The sequence below is a fragment of the Cetorhinus maximus genome, chromosome 27 (assembly GCF_964194155.1).
Source record: "Cetorhinus maximus chromosome 27, sCetMax3.hap1.1, whole genome shotgun sequence".
NCBI lineage: Eukaryota > Metazoa > Chordata > Chondrichthyes > Lamniformes > Cetorhinidae > Cetorhinus > Cetorhinus maximus.
The window spans coordinates 8,368,775-8,388,745 of record NC_135905.1 but is presented as its reverse complement, the minus strand read 5'-3'; the positions used below and the strand labels follow the sequence as shown (position 1 = coordinate 8,388,745).

The 19,971-nt window shown below is 44.6% G+C and overlaps 2 protein-coding genes across 7 annotated transcripts in view; one reads left to right on the top strand and one right to left on the bottom strand.

The window, feature by feature from the left end:
- shld2 (shieldin complex subunit 2) overlaps positions 1-9,414 on the bottom strand; it is a 124,410-nt gene extending 114,996 nt beyond the window's left edge. For 3 of the 6 annotated variants that reach the window (XM_078530652.1, XM_078530654.1, XM_078530653.1), the window contains exon 1: positions 9,220-9,357. The gene's annotated coding sequence lies outside the window, so the exon portion shown is untranslated. Of the gene's footprint in view, positions 1-9,219; positions 9,358-9,395 lie in introns of those variants that run through there. The other 3 variants (XM_078530655.1, XM_078530651.1, XM_078530656.1) reach the window with 2 other exon arrangements.
- A 335-nt stretch (positions 9,415-9,749) lies between these two features.
- LOC144668528 (glutamate dehydrogenase, mitochondrial) overlaps positions 9,750-19,971 on the top strand; it is a 96,169-nt gene continuing 85,947 nt past the window's right edge. Inside the window, exon 1 of the mRNA XM_078530650.1 lies at positions 9,750-10,354. Coding sequence (XP_078386776.1) covers positions 9,940-10,354 — 415 coding nt within the window. The 5' untranslated portion in view covers positions 9,750-9,939. The remainder of the gene's footprint in view (positions 10,355-19,971) is intronic.

Below are 19,971 nucleotides of genomic sequence, written 5' to 3'. Positions count from 1 at the left end.
ACTTCAGCCTTGTCTTTGACACTCATGATGGGCTCCGTCATCATTGAGCATGGCAATTTTCATGGAACGTCTTCCTCCCATTAGATATTTTGATTGTCTGCCACCATTCATGACTGGATATGGCAGGACTACAGAGCTTTGAACTGATCCATTGGTTGTGGAATTGCTTGGCTGTTTAGAATGTATGTGCTGTCATTTCACCAGATTGGTAGCTCATTTTCAGGTAGATCTGATGGTGGTAATGGTAGAATGACAGATATGCTAGGCCATGAGGTTACAGATCATGATGAAATACAATTCTGCTGCTGCTGATAGGACATCGCATCTCATGGATGCTCAGTTTTGGGCTGATGATCGGTTCTGACACAACCCCATTTAACACGTTTGTAGTGCCGTAAAACGTATGGAGCATGTGTGAATGCAGAACAGAGGCACTCTGGATTACTCCTGCTAATACTGTCATGGCGAGATATATCTGCAAAAAGTGAGGATGAGGTGAATTGGGTTTTTTCTTGTGTTTGTTTTCTATGTACATGCTGCAAACCCAGTTAGCAGCTACATCCTTCAGGAACTCTCAACTCAGTCGGCATTTGTGCCATCGAGCCACTCTTGAAGTCCTCCACCAAGCGAACCCTTCCTACCTTTAGTGTTTCTTCCAAGTGGTGTTCAACACAGAGAAGTATTGATTAATCAGCTGGGAGAGGGTGGTAGGCAGTGATCAGCAGGAGGTTTTCCTGCCCACATTTGACCTGATGTCATAAAACTAAGGTCCAGAGACTGTTTACCACTGTGCCACAAGCTGCCTTTGGGACAGGAACAATGATGGAGTAATCTGCAACGTTGGCTGATAGTCATTTTCAAAGAATCATACCTATGTAAAACCCTCCCAATTTTGACACAAGTCCTTAAATGTTAGTGAGAAGGATTTTGCAGGGTCAACTTTGAAGTATACCTTTGTGTCCATATTGGATACTTAGGTAAATGACAGTCTCATTGTAAATACTTTTGTAGTGGTTTGATACAACTAAGTGACCATCAAGGTGCCCTGGCAAAACAGGAATCAATGGGAACCAGGGGTAAAACTCTCCACTGGTTAGAGTCATACCTAGCACAGAGGAAGATGCTTGTGGTTGTTGCTGGTCAATCATCTCAGTCGCAGGGCATCACTGCAGGAGTTCCTCAGGGTAGTGTTCTAGGCTCAACCATCTTCAGCTACTTCATCAATGACCTTCCCTCCAACATCAGGTCAGAAGTGGGGATGTTCGCTGATGATTGCACAACATTCAGCGCCATTTGCGACTGCTCAAATACTGAAAGCAGTCCGTATCCCTATGCAGCAAGACCTGGACAATTTTCAGGCTTGACTTGATGAGTGGCAAGTAACATTCGCACCACACATGTGCAAGGCAATGACCATCTCCAACAAGAGAGAATCTAACCATTGCCCCTTGACATTCAATGGTATTAACATCACTGAAATCCCCCACTATCAGCATCCTGGGGGTTACCATTGACCAGAAACTGAATTGGACTAGCCATATAAACACTATGGCTACAAGAGCAGGTCAGAGGCTGGGAATTCTGAGGCGAGTAACTCACCTCCTGACTCCCCAAACCCTGTCCACCATCTAGAAGGCACAAATCAGGAGTGTGATGGAATACTCTCCACTTGCCTGGATGAGTGCAGCTCCAACTACACTCAGGAAGCCTGACACCATCCAAGACAAAGCAGCCTGTTTGGTTGGCATCCCATCCACCATAATAAACGTTCACACCTTCCACCATCGATGCACGATGGCAGCAGTGTGTACCATCTACAAGATGCACTGCAGCAACTCACCAAGGCTCCTTTGACAGCACCTTCCAAATCCACAAACTCTACCATCTAGAAGGACAATGGAAGCAGATGCATGGTGACACCACCAACTTCCTGCAAGTTCCCCTCTAAGCCACATACCATCCTGACTTGGAAATATATCGCTGTTCTTTCACTGTCGCTGGGTCAAAATCAGGGAACTTCCTTCCTAACAGCTCTGTGGGTGTACCCGCACCTTATGGACTGCAGGGGCTCACCACCACCTTCTCAAAGACAATTATGGATGTGCAATAAATACTGGCCTGGCCAGTGACACCCACTAACATCCTCTTAATGAATACATTTTTTAAAAATTCCAGAATGCAGCTAAGAATCAACCACAAGCCAGATCAGAGAAGGAAATGAGTAAAGCAGCTGGGTTTTTACACCAATCCATTAGCTTCATGGCCACCCTTTAGTGATACTAGCATTTCATTCCCAGTACATTTAATTAAACTGAATTCCAATTCACAAACCGACACAGTGGGATTTAAACGCATGTCTTCAGATTTTAGTCCTTGCCTCTGGATTAGCAGTCCACTAGCCACTTTGCTACTTTATCTGATAGTTATAAATTTGATATGTTGCTTCGGATTAGTTGTTTACAGCAATGGGGTAATCTACTGTTATGTTTAGATTGCAGTGGGAAACATGAGTACTAATGAGCAAACTGCACAAAATTAAGCAATTAAATTACTTTTTTTTTCAAAGCTACTAATCCTGAACTGGCAAGTAACAGAAGCTGACCTAGCCATTCAAGTAAATTTGTGAAGTTGGCTTGAGCTCTCTGTTACAGTTCAAATTGGCCTTGACAGTAGTGCCTAGCGTTTTCAGCAGAGAGGAAGTTTCTATAAGCAGATTGAGTCCACTATGAACTGAAACCTACAACCTAGCCACATCAGCTGTGGCTAAGTTGGTAGCATTCTCTTGCCTCTGAGTCACAAGTTTCTGGGTTCATGCCCCACTCCCATCGCTTGATTACGAAAATCTACACTGACCCTCCAGTGCAGTACTAAGGGTGTCCTACGTTGTCACAGGTGCTGTCTTTCGGACAAGACATTAAACTGAGGGACTGAGGGCCCATTTTCCTGCTTTGGGGGGGATGTAAAAGATTATAGAATCATAGGGAAGAATCATCTGGTCCCATTGCCAGTGGGCATCATGGTGGGTACGAGCAGACAATATGGTGAGAAGGCCAAAAATCAAGGGCGGGGGTTGGGGGGTGGTGAGGGAAGCAGCCACGCACTTCTAAAAGCTTGTCAAAAGTGAGCATTCTTCTGCAGCTGAGACCTTTCAGCAGCAGCTCCATTGACATGCTTGGAGTCAGGCCTCTGAAGCTTTTCTGCCCACTCAAGCAATGCAAAAGCATGAAAGTGCCACCAAATGCTCCAGAATTTTTCACCCCTCGGGTGCAGACTCCAAATTAATGTGTGTTTTAGTGGGCAGCAGAACAACTGGCCAACGGGGCAAGTTGTACAATCCCCTTGTGAAAGGTAACCATGGCGCAGTCACTGGTGGAGGCACTCACAGCCCCTTGCAATGTCATTATTAAACTTTGGACCAGTATCCCTCATGGTTCAAGCTAACAGCACAACCTTGCAGTGCGGGTTAGGAGAATGCAAGCACCTGAGCTGAGAGAATACCATTCAGGCAAGTGGCCAAAGCTGCCACTGATCGGTCAAGTGAAATGGGCCGGAGGTGGGTGGGGTTTCGGACAGCCATGAAGTGCACTACACACTGGCCATCCAAATGGTGGCCAGCACTCTCAGGCATGTGTGAAGGGGCCTTCAGACTTAACCAGGAGGGGTTCTTAGCACACATATGCTAACCCACGCATCTCTCTCTTTGGTCCTGCAGGAGGAGAACATCAGGAGCCTGGTGATTTAGCGGTGTGCCTCATGGCTTACAGGGAGAAAAGACGAAGACGAAGAAGAAAAGTGCGGCGGAGGCGCCTGGCTCGGTAAAGGGGGTGGCACCTCCACCTCAAGATGAAGGGGGTGACAGGGCTTGCTGTGCACACAGCTGAAGATCCACAGAGAGCCATCGCTCATAGGTGCTTCGCTAGACCCAGGGTCTATAAACAGCACTTGTCATTTCTGCAGATGACTGAGAACCAGTGTCGCTGAAGACTGTGCATGTCTAGGGAACTGGTCGGTCACATATGCCACCTGCTGCAGGATTTGGCGCCAGGGGGACATGGAGGGCATCCACTGCCAATGGCCGTGAAAGTGACCACGGTGCTCAATTTTTAGGCCAGTGGCTCCTTCCAGGGCTCCACAGGTGACTTGTGCGGGATCTTGCAAGCCTCCACGCACAAGTGTATCTAGGAGTTCACGGACGCTATCTTTGCGAAGGTACAGAACTTTGTGCATTTCGACCGGGATCAGGAAAGCCAGGAAGAAAGAGTTGGGATTTGCCCAGATCTCAGGTTTCCCACAGGTGCAGGGTGCCATTGACTGCACTCATGTGGCACTTAGATCTCCGTGGCAACAAGCAGTCAACTACATCTACTGCAAGGGTTTCTATTCACTGAATGTTCTGCTGGTGTGCGACCACCACAAATGCATCCTACAGTATTGCGCACGATTCCCAGAGAGCATCCATGACTCCTACATCCTTAGCAGGGCTCAGATCCCTGGATGCTCTCTGGGAATCGTGCGCAATACTGTAGGATGCATTTGTGGTGGTCGCACACCAGCAGACCAGTCCCCTTGTCCACGAGAAGCCAACCCTGCACACTCTCTGGACCCTGGAAGATGTCCAGAGAGGACATGGCTGATGACACCCATGCGGCGGCCTCAGGCTGCAGCACAGCAACAGTATAATGAGGCTCATGCCGCAGCCCGGACTTCGGTGGAGCAAACGATAGGCATCTTGAAAATGAGGTTCCAGTGCCTTGACAGGTCTAGTGGAGCACTGGAATACAGTCCACCAAGGGTGTTGCGCATCATTATAGCTTGCTGCACTCTACACAACCTGACAATGCAACAGGGGGAGACCATAAGACATAGGAGCAGAAATTAGGCCATTCGGCCCATCGAGTCTGCTCCGCCATTCAATCATGGTTGATAAGTTTCTCAACCCCATTCTCCTGCCTTCTCCCCATAACCTTTGATCCCCTGGCGGGAGGACCTGGCTAAAGAGAAGATAGAAGAGATGCACATCTCCTCCGATGAGAAGAATGTCAAAGGGGATGACGGTAATGAGATCCTTGAAGGCAAGGATGCCGATGATGAGAGCTGGATAGAGGGCCAGTGATAGGTGGAGATAGCCAAAAGATGTCATTGACAAAAGGACAAAGAGGTGTTGAAGGTGGAGATATTATCTAAGGAATGTGCTAAGGAATGTAGAAAGCAGGACAAGCAAGGTACAGATAGCCCTAGTGGAGGTGGGGTGAAGGAATCTAAATAGGCTAAAAGGTAGAGATAAAACAATGGATGGAAATACATTTAAAAATAATGGAAATAGGTGGGAAAAGAAAAATCCTACTTTCCTTTATTAGCTGAGGCACTGAGTATAAAGACAGGGAGGTTGTGCTAGAACTATATAAAACACCAGTTAGGCCACAGTTAAGAGTACAGATCTGGTCACTGCATTACAAGAAATACATTATTGCACTGGAAAGCGTACAGAGGAGATTTACTCCTTGTGTTGGCAGGAATGGAGAATTTTAACAACGAGGAAAGATTGGATTGGGTGTAACTATTTTCTTTGGAACTGACGAGGTTGAGAGGAGATTTAATTGGGCTATTAAAAAATTACAAGGAGCCATTAGAGTGAATAGGAAAGACATATTTTCCTCAGCAGAGGAGTCAATAGTCTGAGTCATAGAATTAAAACAGAAGCAATAAAATTGGCAGAAAAATTAGAGGGGAGTTGAGGAAAAATCTCTTCACCCAGAAGGTGGTGGGGATCTGGAACTCCCTGCCTGAAAAGGTGGTAGAGGCAGAAACTCCCTTTGCATTTGAAAAATACTTGGATATGTGCTTTAAGTGCTGTGACCTGCAAGGCTCCAGACCAAGAGCTGGAAAGTGGGATTAAACTGGATCATTCATTTTTGGCTGAATGGTTTCCTTCTGTGCTGTAAATTTTCAATGTTTCCACATTAAGTAATTTAAAGGAAATCCAATAAAACCCAGTCACTAGTATCAATGATGCACTCCAGTTCCTCTTGTGCGCACCAGTCACAGAAAGGCTCAAATGTACCAGTGGACATCACATGCTCCCTCTCCATGGATACCCAGGCATGGACATGGCCACGGAAGAGAGGCAGGTAGTCAGGCTAAATGACCGCCCTGATCGCACACTGCTTGCATCTGTGGATGGGCTGTGCATGCTGTGAATATTAAAAATAGTTGCCACAAACATATTGCAAGGACTAATCATCCTTCCATTTCTAACAGGATAGCATTCTTCCCATTTCTGCCTGTTCTACCCCCATATCTTTCTTGTAATATAGAGACCAGAGCGAAACCAGATCTTGCCTCTCCTCTTCCAGATATAGCTTCAAAAATCACCTCCTCAACCAAAGCTGAACCTATATCATCTTCACCATTAAGACCACTTACTTGCACTTCCATAACACTGTCCATCTCTGTCTCTGCCTCAGCTCATCTGTTACTGAAAACTTTATTAATACTGTTATTACCACCAGACTAGACTGTTCCAATGCACTTCTGTCTGGCCATCCGTCCATAAACGCTGTCCATTCACCTAATACCCCTTTGCTTGCTAACCACATTGACTCCCAATCTACCAATGCCTCAAGTTTAAAATTCTTATTGCTGTATTCTAATCCTTCCATGGCCCTCCCTAACTCTGTTAACCTCCTCCAACCCTACAACTCTCCTAGAACTCTGCAATTCTGGCTTCTTGCAAATCCATGATTTTAATTGCTTCATCACTGGTGACCATGCCTTCAGCTTTCTAGGCCCTAAGCTTTGGAATTATTTTCCTAAACCTCTTTTTTCTCCTCTAAGAAGCTTCTTAAAACCTACCTCTTTGTCCAAGCTTTTGGTCACCTGTCCTAACGTCTGCTATGTGATTCAGGCCAGGGTTTACATGCGCAGCTTGCCACCGGGAGCTTTCAGTCTTGCCGAAAGTCAATGGACTTTTTGGCTGGACCGCCGCATCCCCCACAGCAGGATGTCAAATTTTGTCCGAGTACATTTCTATGAAGTACTTTTTACTACATTAAAGGTACATGTTTTTGTTCTAGCGATACATCCCAATATTTTATGAATATTTCTTTCACTTCTTGCAAAAACTGAAAAGTTACAGCGATCACTGCTGGAGGGGCTAGTGGAGAGTAGCAGAAAGAGGGGTCGACCTAAACTTAGCTGGATGACAGATGTCACAGAGCATTTGCAGATTAACTACATTGTATGCGAGGATAACACAAGACAGACAAGCATGGCACACCATGACAGCAGATCTCCTGGCAGAAGTAGCTACAAACAGAAGAGAGAGAGAGCAAAAACTGAACCAATGCTTCGGCCAACTTTCCATGGATCTCTTCCTTGTTCAATTACCTCAAACAAGTTGCCATTTAATATGTAATCTATCATCTCATTTCTTTTACCCAATTTCCGGTGTTTGTATTTAACTTCATCTGCCTCCTCTCCTTCCATTGAGCTGACCTGTTTGATCCTTTCGTATATGGGCAAACATTGAACTCAGGTACTTACTAGACAAATTCGGTAAGCCACAATGACAGTACTGGGTTCTTTTTATCAGTGGAATACAGCAACACATACTTGGTAATCACAATCGTATCTAATTTTAGTATTTACATTTGTCTAGGAAATTCAAAGACCCGATAGCAATTAACTGAATACTAGATTGTTCTTGATATCCAATAATCTTATAATAATAAACTTATCATAACCAATCCACCAGCAGAGAAATTATAACCACTGACGTCTATAGTTTTAGTTGGTGCACACTTTTGTGGGTTTGAAGATAGCACAAGCAAAGTTAATTTTCTACCAGATGATTACAGTGTGAAGGGTGATTATTATTCACAGCATGCTCACCAAAAGATTATACAGTTGTTTCTTTCTGTTCTGAAAGGATGGGTGGGGGGCAGTAAGGGAATTTTTTCTTTTTACTTTTCATCTCCTGTAAGCACATCTCTTGCTGCACTACAGTTTCATTTGTGCCAGCAGTCCTGCAGAACAATGCCCAAATGGCTACTCTTCATGTGTCACTTTAAAGAGTGAACTCTATTCAGCCATGGAGGTCATTACAGCTGAACCTTATACTGTTCTCAGATCATGCCCACATCTTCAAGAAGAATCTATCAGATGATAATAAGGAGCAGGAACTACCTCAGGCACATTGAAGTCAACTGGAGCAGCCAAACTGCTGGGGTGTCTTTAGGTAAGGAAAATCAACCATGCATTGAAAATGATAGACTCTTAAATTTAAGTCTGTCACTAGTGCGTGCTATGTCTGCTTCACCCATTCACCCCTGTGCTTTCTGACCTACACTGGCTCCCTGTCAAGCAACACTTAATATTAAAATTCTCATCTTTGTTTTCAAGTTGCTCAATGGCTTCACTCCTCCCTATCAATGTAATCTCATCCAGCTCCTCAGGGCATTCCTGATTTTAATTGCTCCACCATTGGTGGCTATGCTTCCAGTTGCCTAGGTCATAAACTCTAAAATTCCCTTCCTAAACCCCTCTGCCAATCCTTTAAGATTTAGCCTTTGATCATCTGACCTTATGTTGCTCAGTGTCTAATTTAGCTTCATGATGTCCCTACGAGGCACCTTGGGCCTTTTTATTACATCAAAGGTGCTTTATCAACATGGTGTTGGATGAGGGTTTCAGCGGGTGAGTTGAGGCAGGAAAAGATTCGGATGATGTTAAGGAGGTGGAAATAGGCGGTCTTTGTTATGGCACAGATAAGTGGTTGGAAGCTCACCTTGGGGTCAGCAGATATGAGACGAAGATTGCAAACAGTCTGAAGCAGAATGGGAAGGGAATGGCTTTACTATCCCATTTAGAAACGTCGAGATAAAACTCCCAGCGTCATGTCAGCAATTTAGCCCTTTAGTGGTACAGTGGAGAATGTCTGTGCAGTCTAGTTACCATGCATCTGAAACATAATGAATGCAGCTTGAAAAACAGCCTCCTCAATCACTTGGGGGTTGACCAACTTTTGGGGTTTGAAGTCAACTTGCCTTTAATTGGCAGGTATCTGATCTATTGCATCTGGTTCATTCAAAATTACTTTAAAACCGTAGGAAATTGCGAACTTGGAAGTTACATGAGCAAAATAATTAAATGTTTATCTAGTGAGGTCAATGACATTCGGCCTCACACCAATAGATTGAAGAAAGTTTGCAGCCTCCCTACCTCTGGCACTGACACCGTCACGGGGCCGAAGATTAACGAAAGGGAAACCTAAAAGCTAAACCTTTTTGTCAAAACTTTTCCCGCTCAATACATACTTCGTGATGAATGCCCTGAATCCCTGACACATTCTTTAACCGATTATATTTTGAAAGGGTCGCCTAGGCTACGGAAATTACCGAAGGTTCTCGAAGCGCCTCAGGTCGGCCAATCCCTATTGGCTGGTTTGATTGTCAGGTGATCATCGCAACGGCGCGCACGTCGACGCAGGCTCACGCGCGTTGAGTCACATTGGGCCGGCGACCGGAAGTGGATGGGGGTTGCGTCTGTGCCTCCGCCCCACTAGCCTTGGGCCGCCCCACTCCCTCTCCCTTTGGTCCCCGCCCCTTTGCCCTCGCAACACACGATCCTCGACGTCCGCTAAGTCGGCCCCACCCCTCCGCTTCGCGTAAGCACGTGGGAAAACGCCCCACCTCCTTTCCGACTCCGCCCTAAACCCCGGACGCAAACGTGGTGGTGGTGGTCGTGGGCGTGGGCGGCTGGCGGGGAGCGCACGCGCAGTGACGGCGTTGAGGGGGTTCGTCTTTCAGCCTAAAGCCGGCGGCGGTGGGGGGTAGAGAAAAGTCCTTGGTGCTGTCAGCGCTCTCAGAGTCTACCTCAGCACGGTATCCATCCACCCAGCCCTCCCGCACAGACCCCCCCCCCCCGCCCATCTCGCGCACCATGTACCGGTATCTAGGGGAGCTGCTGGCTCGCGGGGCCGCCGCCGCCGCCTCCTCGCCGTCCGCCGAGGGCGGTTTGCAGCGCCTCAGCGGCCCGGCTGCCCTGCTCTGCTGCCGCCTCTACTCCGCCGAGCCCCCGGCCAACGAGCAGCGGGACGACCCCAACTTCTTCAACATGGTGGAGGGGTTTTTCGACCGCGGGGCGAAGATCGTGGAGGACAAGTTGGTGGAGGACCTGCGGACCCGCGAGTCGGACGAGCAGAAGCACAGCCGGGTGCGGGGCATCCTGAAGATCATCAAGCCCTGCAACCACGTCCTGTCCGTCTCCTTCCCCATCAAGAGGGACAGTGGCGAGTGGGAGGTGATAGAGGGCTACCGGGCCCAGCACAGTCAGCACCGGACGCCCTGCAAAGGAGGTAAGGCAGAGCGATGCTACCCCCTCAGGCACTCCTGCCCCTCGTGGGGGGGCAGCTGCAGGCACTCCTGCCTCTGTTGCCCTGTCCCTCAATGGGGCTGTTGCAGGCACTCCTGCCCCTGTCGTCCTGTCCCTCAATGGGGCTGTTGCAGGCACTCCTGCCCCTGTCGTCCTGCCCCTTGGTGGGGGCAGCTGCAGGCACTCCTGCCCCTGTCGTCCTGTCCCTCAATGGGGCTGTTGCAGGCACTCCTGCCCCTGTCGTCCTGTCCCTCAATGGGGCTGTTGCAGGCACTCCTGCCCCTGTCGTCCTGCCCCTTGGTGGGGGCAGCTGCAGGCATTCCTGTCCCTGTCCCTTGGTGGGCAGCTGCTGGTACTCCTGCCCCCTGTTGCCCTTGTCCCTTTGCTGGGCAGGCTGCAAGGCACTCCTGACCCTGTCACCCTGCCCCTCAATGGGGCAACTGCTGGCACTCCTGTCCCTGTCGTCCTGTCCCTTGGTGGGGTAACTGTAGGCACCCCTGTCCCTGTTGCCCTACCCCTCCATTGGGCTGCTGCAGGCACCTCTGTCCCTGTTGCCCTACCCCTCAATGGGGCAGCTGCCAGCGCCCCCAAAGTTGGAATTGGTAACTATCCTGACCTAAATTGGAATCCTGTATGAGTTTCTTATAATTTTATTTATTCTACTGCATGGGGCTTATGGTAGTGTTCCTGCTTCAAAAAGCTGAAGAGACTCATGAATGTACATATGAATATACGAATTAGGAGCAGGAGTAGGCCACTGGGCCCTTTGAGCCTGCAGCACCATTCAATAAGATCATGGCTGATCTGATTTTAGCCTCAACTCCACATTCCTGCCATCCCCAATAACCTTTCACCCTCTTATCTACATCTGCCTTAAAAATATTCAAAGACTCCTCCTCCACCATCTTTTGAGAGACAGCATTCCAAAGGATCTCAACCCTCAGAAAAAAAAATTCTCATCTGTCTGAAATGGGCGACCCATTTTTAAACAATACAAGTGCAGATTCTAGACGCTGCCTTGTGCAGGAAAGTATAGTCGTGTGTATTTTTAATATAGTGAATGAGTGGGAGACTAGGCATACTATAAGGGTAGCTTAAAATTTAAAACAAGGTGTGCTGTAAACCATCTTCAAGTTGTTCAGGATCCTAGGTTTCCCATTGCAACATTTATTTCCGGCCACGTTTTGACCCTTTGATTTTTCTAGGGGTTTAAGAATTGTTTCTTTTCCTAATGAGCCAAAACTGTGTTCTGATACATTCAGCCTTATTTGGAGTTGTGGCTGTTTTTAGTGTTCAAATAATTCTGGTGTTGGTTCTTCTGTAACTGCACAAGTATTGTATTTAATCATTCAGAATTTTTACGTTTTATAAGTCATTTCGCTAAAGAACACATCCAGAAAGTTGGAAATATGCCAAAACAGTGTAGTTTTATAAGAAGAGCTTTCTCTCACCTCCTCCCACCCTAATTTCATTTACTGTCTCCAGCTTTTCAATGAGCAATGACTGACCCTTAGTGACTTTAATCTTTCTTGAGCTCCCATCCCTTCCATGGCAGATGTTTATGCTTTGTAAGCAGCAGGAGGTGAACTTGGTTCACCAAGTATAACCATAGCCACAACCTCGATCTTTAGCACACATCGTTTCAGCCGCTATCGTTTTTATCTTTGCAGTTCTCTCTAGCTGCTTCCTTCTCTGCATTCTCCCACATGTCTGCCTAAACCTGCCCATAGCCTCTCACTTGTCACTTTCTGCTACTGGAAAAGCTAACTCCAGAACTGTCCCTGCTGCTTTTTAATTGATCTTTTGCAGCTTGGGTATTGTCATATATGGAAAGTCTTTCTCCATAAATATCATTTCTGTTTGTTCCTCTACCATTGCAATCCCATAGAGTCCCCCAGCTTCACTGCTTGGCTGAGCAACAACTTCAGATCAGTTGCCCCTTCTTGAGTGTCGTTGATCTTTTCCTCAGCCTGTCTGCCTGCAAACACTTTTTGGCTGATTGACCTCAGTTTGTATAATTGTTCTCGTTCCCTGCCATTTTGTTGCCAAAATCACCAACTACAAAATCATCCTGAAGAGAGGAACAACTTGAAGTTTCTTTTTTTTTGAAGTACAAGCAGCTGCTTGGTTCATCCCCCATCTTCACTTCAGATTTGATGTGCAAGGAGTTATTTTTGTCCAGTATTGCTACGACCACTGACTCTCCTTACTTTCCAAAACTCTCAAGTTTCTGCATCTGGCATCCAAATCATGACTTCACCCTTTCCTCTCTTTATAATATAATATCTCATCTCCCCCTCAGCTCATTTATCTTACCGGCTCCCTTCACTTCCCATCCTAGCTCTTGCCCACTTAACTTCACTTCCTCGACCCCATGTTCACCAAAACTGGGCAGTCTAAGATGGTGGAGACCGAAATTGCGAAGAAGGTGGAACAGTGAATGGTGGACGTGTTTGTGAAATTAGGTGTTGTCTCTGGCTTAGGAATTGTATTTTCTGTCATCGTTTTTAAGCGGCGTGTTTGGCCTATTACTTTTGGTGCAGGAATGGTATAGGAATGGCCTATGCTAACTGCCAGAATGATTTCCAGTCCCCGTTTCTTATATACGGAAAACTCGTCAAAGACCTTAGGATTTACTTATTGTACAGTACCAGCTTCCCGTGGATCAATTCTGCCTGTGTGCATGTAATAGTGACTCTTATTGCTGTGCTGTATTTAATTTCACTTCTCGTTTGTATATTAAAATCGTTATTAATAAAAAGAAAACATCAATCTGCCTCCCTTGCCTGGCATCACCTCCACCCTGTTCAGAATCATGACTATCAGCCTGTCTTCAAGAAACCCACTTTAAATCTCTCTGCAACTATCAGCCTATTTCAAATCTTCTCAAAATCCTGGAATGCATTGTCACTGGAATATCTTGTAATTGCACTTGCACTTCTCTCTCTACTCATTATCTGAGCATGGAGTCTACTTCCCCACTTTAGCCGTGTCCACCTCCCATTGACACTTGGTTCTTCCCCTCGTTTACTTGTACCCCAGATGACAGGTAATGGCAGCACCGAGTAACCTTCCACCTGAATGCTGAAGACATCGAGCTCTACCTTGCTGCCTCCCCCATTGACCCAAGGTGGATGATATCAGACAGGCAATTTGGAAGTATAGCAAGATCTAGACCTAGGTTTGGCAAAACTTCCTCCTGCTAAATATTGTTGAAATTGAGGCTATCTTTTACTAGCAGCACCTATTTCCTTGAATCCATCAGCCTCATTGGTTGACACACAATGGATGCAGAGACTTGGCATCCAAATGGCCTGAACTCGCATCCATTCTGTTACCAAAATAACTTCTTTCTACTTCCGCAACCTTGCTCGCCGTTCACCCCATTCTTCTTGCTTCATTCACCTTTTTGTTTTGTATCTCCAATGTCCTATTGACAGGATTCGTTTATCAATCCTCCAAAAACTTCAACTTCATACAAGGTACCATAACTTGCAAAGCCACTAACTGATTGCCATGATTCCATTAAACCCCATCTTCACCCTGTTCCACGAGCATGCTGTACTCCATGTCAGTTTTGAAATTTGCATCTTTGTTTCCACTGACCTCTTCCACTGCATCCATTGTTCTGTCTGCTCCCCCATCATCACCTACTCATTCCACCATCCTGCACCTGCCCTCTGTCATTCTTTATCCAGTTCCCTTGTTATTTCCCTCCTGCCTTTTGAAACGTTCCTTAAAATCCTCTTTGAGTGTCCCTTTGGTTCCCCACCCAGTCAGCTGCTTTCCTGTTTAATTCCTCTCTCCGCTGCTCCCATATTCATTGTCCATCCTGTTTGTCCTTAGTGCTCTGAGATAAAGTCCTGCATGTAAAGAATGCTAATATTCTTAGCCTTGTTTTAAATCCCTCTGAAGCAATGCTCCCTCTGTAACTTTGAGCCCTACTGCTCTTCTCCAGTTCTGGCATTTGCAAACCCCCTGTATTCATTGCTGCACCACTGATGACCAAGCCTTCAGCTGCCTAAGCCCTAAGCTCTGGATTTCCCTCTTGAAACCTCTCTGCCTCTCGACTTCTCTTTTTCTTTTAAAATGCTGCTTAAAGCCTACCTCCTTTACCAAATTCGTCCTGCCCTAATATCGCCTTTGGATGTTTTACTACATAATGGTACTATATAAATGTAAGTTATCTACAAGTTCGGGTTTATTGAGTATTATTTGGCTTTAAGTTGGTCCTGGATTCCCCAGTTGTGATGCAGCATTTTAACATTTTCTCAAGTTTTCTCTGTTCTAATCTTTGCAGCAGATTTTCTGAGAAGACTAAATGTAAGTGCCTGGTTTTCAGGTGTGGCATTCACATACATACACAGAATGGCACCTTGATTATTGGTACTCCTGATTATCCACTGGAGGGCTTGTGGGTATTGTTAAGTTTTGTATAAATACAATTGAGTATTATCTTAGTTTGAATTTTTGCAGACGCTTTGTTCTTGAGACTGCAGGATAATTGGTGTTATCTGAAATGTCCAGTGTCTGATACAATTTAATGACCACACAGCTCTGATATTTTGCTTCAAGCTGGAGATATAAAGATCTTGGTTTTCAGTCTGGGATTTCACCAGAGGCGAGGGGTCAGGAATTTTCTTCTGTTGTGGAATCAAAGAATGTTGCAACACAGAAGGAGGCCATTTCGACAATTGTATCAGTGCAGCTATTCGGAAGAGCTACCAATTACTCCCATGCCCCTTCCCTCCCCCATCTCCAATAGCCCCGTGAGTTTTTCCTTCAAGTATTTATCCAATTCCCTTTTGAGAGTTACTATTGAATCTGCTTCCACCAACCTTTCAGGCAGCGCATTTTAAAATAATAATTCTGCTTGCCTCGCCTCTGATTCTTTCGCCAGTTACCTTAAATCTCTTCCCACTGTCCATGGAAACAATTTATCCTTATTTTATTGAAACCCTTTAAAGAAATTTTTGTATGCATTTTTTGTTCATTTACATTGCCTGTCCGAGCTTAATTGCACTCTTGTACGTAGGCAGACTTAATTATCCACGCCATTATCTGCACATCCATTACAGTGCACAACCTGGCTTCCAGGGCAAATTATGTTTATATGATGAATTGGAAAGTGGTGGCTGAGGTGGAGCTGGGTGATTGTGTCGACACTGTTGGAAGTCTCTTTTTCCAGCTGCAAAGGTCCTACATCAACTTTATGTCTGAGCTAGTCATGGACATGGCTACTTACCAACTTGCATCTGTACAAAATAATAACTGGATGCTTAAGAGAAGGAACAGATAACGGATGTACTACATTTATGCATGAAAATGACATACTAATGCACATGTTAAGGAGAAGTGACCAATAATCTGTATTCCATAAAGACATACTGGCAGTCATATGTAAATGGTAGCCCCTGTGGCTCTCAGATTCCTGTCAATCTTGAGGCACTTGAATGCTATCAATAAATGGCACTAATAGGCTCTGTGGTACTGATGACAGGCATAGCTCAAAAGTGGCTAGCTGAGATACTGTGGCAACAGTGTCACAGCAGCTTGAGTGGTTAATGACCAGTAATAGTGTAGATAAACAGGTTGAATGAATGGCTGGATAGAAAGAGTTCCTCATGCTAGCAGTGTTACAGAACCTAGTGAAATTTTAAAAAGCGCCAGGATCAAGTGCCATCTGGTTATGAGAAGGCTTTTGTTTTCCATCGCTAACTAAATGACTAGATCTGATGCAGTCAGGGCGTTTACATATTGAACTCAGGTGTCACCCATGCCCAATGGACCATCAATCTACTGCAATCTTGAGTAAAATGCATGTTGAAATGAGTTGTGTTAGGCCTCCTCTTAACGTATAGACTAGAAAATGACCTTAATCTAGCAACAAGGATTTGAATTTGTTATAGGAGCTTGAATTGAGCTCTTAGCCTTTAGCATTCGCTACTGGAACTTTAAGAGCCTCTGCTGCAGAAAGATGCTGTACTTGTACCTTCCATATCTTATGGCTGTTCGTATCTCCTCATGCTCCTACCTCATTTCATATGTTTCTTTGGGAAATTTAACTGTGGCTGCCATTGAAAATAGAAGATATCTCCCTTGATTCTGTGCGTGAATACACTAAGCGTTATGAAACTGAGCCACATATAGAGTCAGGTTTGTTTCCCTGACCTGTGTTGGGTTAGCTGATCTTAGCAAGGGTAGCAGTATGGGGTACTACACTAGGCTCTTGTGTCCTCAAACTAAGGTGGGAAAATCAGTAGGCATCTTGCTCCTGATCACTGTCTTGTGCTTTTTTTTCTGTTTGTCCCCCAACTCCAGTGTGAGACACTATCGGGTGTTATGACACAGCCGTTTGTAAAGGCTGAGTTTCAAATCCCAGAAGGAAGCTTGAAACAACTGTCATAACCCATTTTTGCAATTTGTACGTTTCAAGATGCAGGCTTTGAATTCAGTAGTAATAAGACCAAGCCTCGAGGTTTTTTTCTAAAACTAAATTAAACATTTATTAATGCAAGAAAGATTGTAAGAACATACATATATCTAAAAAGATTACTCCTATAATAACTACAGAAATCCCCTAATTAATCTTATTCTCAGTTAGTCCCCTGGTAAGACAATAGTAAAACATATAAATTTTAACAGACCCCTGGCAAAGCACACCCTGGACAGTCACATTCAAAATGAATTTCTTTCAGCTCAGGTCCTTGCAGACAAACTTGAGGCTTACAGACTGGAGGCTTTAGATCTTAGAATCCCTCCTCCTTTACCAACAGCCTTCTCTTCCTTTGTACATATTTTCCTCTTTGAATGCAAATTCTCATTGTTACTAGGTTTTTTTTTAAACTTTAAAATCTTCTAACAATAAAACCCTTTCATAATATCCACTTTACTAGTAAGCTTTTTAAAAAATAAACACAATGTTTCTGAGCTTCACCTGGTTAAGTGTAATATTTCACCCGCTCTTTTGAATGGTCTATTTAAAAATGCAGATTGCACTCCTTTGCACCTCACCTTCTATTTCGCTATGTTTATCTAATTCCCTTTTCAAACCTACTACTTTTCTGTACCATCAAAGCCTCTAGACCAGCTGGCTTTAATCCGATTAAGACATAGACACAGACAACACTAAACTCTATTTTAAAATAATTTCCAAAATATTATAGACATTATTATATCTTCTTGACCTCAGGTTAGGACTGAATTGAGTTTAACCATACTGCTATCTGTGGTGTCTGCCTTGATTCAGTGCTAACGCATTTACCTCCTACTCAGAAGTTCGAGTGAGCTCAAAATCTAGGCTGAACACTGGTAGAGTAGACAGGGAGTGCTACACTGTCTTTTGGATGAAACATTCAACAAAACCTCCCTTGTCATCTTAAATCTCATGATACTATTTGAAGAGCAAGGGAGTTTTCTCAGTGACCTGGCCATAATTACAACAGTGACAACACTTCAAAAGTACTTTATTAGCTTTGTGTGCCTTTCATATGTGAAAGATACCATACAAAATGCAAACTCTTTTCACCACCTCCAAGTCCCCTCACTCTGGCCACTGTACAATGTCTCAGATTTTGGAACAAGAAATAGGGAAGTAGACAATGCTGCCATCAGCTACCAGTCAGGTGAGTTGCGGATGTTATGTCAAGGCTTGCATATGAAGAATGACTCTGGGATTGAGATTATTGCAGGATGCTGACACGATAGAATTGTACAGCAATATGGGTCATGACCTTCAAGAGTCGACAAAGGAAGTGAAAGGAATTCTTGTTAAACTTTTGTTTTGGGGAGGGGTGCAGCAAGAAGGTTACTGCACACTGTTTCATGACTTGGAAAGTGAGCCAGCAACCTGCCCCCAGATTGTATTGATGTCTAGATACTAAGCTAGCTGATAGGGGCACAACAGCAAGCAGCTGAATCTCTTCTCTGGGGAATGCTGTTTGGAAACTTTTTGCTGTGTAACATAACAGTTCAAATGTACCAAAAGGCCATTCAATTTGCATCAGATGGACTAGTCTTCTGCCTAATCCCCACCCCATTAAGATATTGAAGGATGCAGCTATTGCTAAAATTCCTAGTGGTTTGGTATTTCCTGAGTGTGTTCAAAGGAAAGTATTGCTCTGCAGGACTAAAAGCAGGAATGAGATTTCTTACCATACAGTTATTAACAGTGCTGACACTTCCCAAATACGTGGTCACAAGTTCAAGTCACTTGACTTACAGCCGGTGATAGCTCTCTGTTTCCCTATTTCTTGTCCAAAATCTGAGATTAGACCATTTCATAAGGAGTTTACTGGCTTGCTGCAAGTATAAATGTCATCAGCTGATTGTGGGATTACTGCCTGTAATAAAGGTCCAGATTTTTCAGTCCTTCTGAATGGGAAAGAATTGCTGGGTCTTTTATTTAGCACATTGTACAAAAATGCGGTACTTAAAAGGAGCTGAAAAAATATTTAGACAATCAGAACTCAAGCATGTCTCTAAGCTTTTGGGCATCAAGTACTTTAGTGAGGATGGCAGGTGTGCAAATGTTCATCCTAAAATTTAAAATTAAAACTGATTACTCCCTATGACTAGGAGCATCAAATTCTTTTATAATTCTTATTGTATACAATTTCAGATGTACGATAGTTGTGCATACTGCATGTATAACAATGCTAGATTGTTGGCAATCTGCGACTGACTGTTCCAGTTCAGTATGCACCCACCGAACACAGACCAAAGATTGCTGCATCCTTTCCTGTCGGTTCTGTTCTTGAAAAGTGATGACAATCTCGGAACAGTACTATCAGTTAATTTACTGATTAATAAGTAATTGGTATTACAGAGCTTGAGTATTGCTGAAAAAAGGCATTTTTGTTGAAGTATTTCACCTTGCACGCAGGACATATCGCAAGAATACAAATCCAAGGGAGACGACAAATTTATACTGTATGAGAAGAGTGCTGATTAGCAAGTGGACTCAATGATAGAGGCATTGCATGGAAAATACACTAGTTGACGGTGACCAACGGTTAACTGCCGAACATTATTTGAAGTTTAAACCGGGCAGCTTGACTTTGGTCAAGGCATTGCCCTAATTGTTTCATGTTGCTACTATGCAGTAGCAATGTAAGTGGTATTCGCCGCTAACAGGATGTTGCCATCAAGTCAAAAAGAGGTTCTGCCTATCATATAAATGAGTAATATGGTATTTGAATTTCAGTGCCAGTGTGATGCTAGGTATGTAGGCCGCATGTCCCAGAGACGTATCAAACGGCATGTCCCTTACGTTGTTCACAACAGCAAGGTACAGATGGTACCCAACCAGCCTATGTTTGCAAAATTCACAAGTGTCCGCCATTAGATGTGATTCCGTGATTGGACAACATTTGCAAATAATCCTCAATGTGCTAAGAATTACGCTGACAACCAATAAAAGATTCAGTTGGGCTCACAATGTGGTGCACTTGATTGTACTGGAAGCTATGTATATTAATACACAAGACTCAGTTCTTTGTGCCTGTTTCAGCTAAACAAAGCAAGTGACAGCTATTAGCTGGTTCATTCTTCAGGGCATTTCCTTGACCAATCCGAATCAAGCTGCCTGGTTTAAATGGC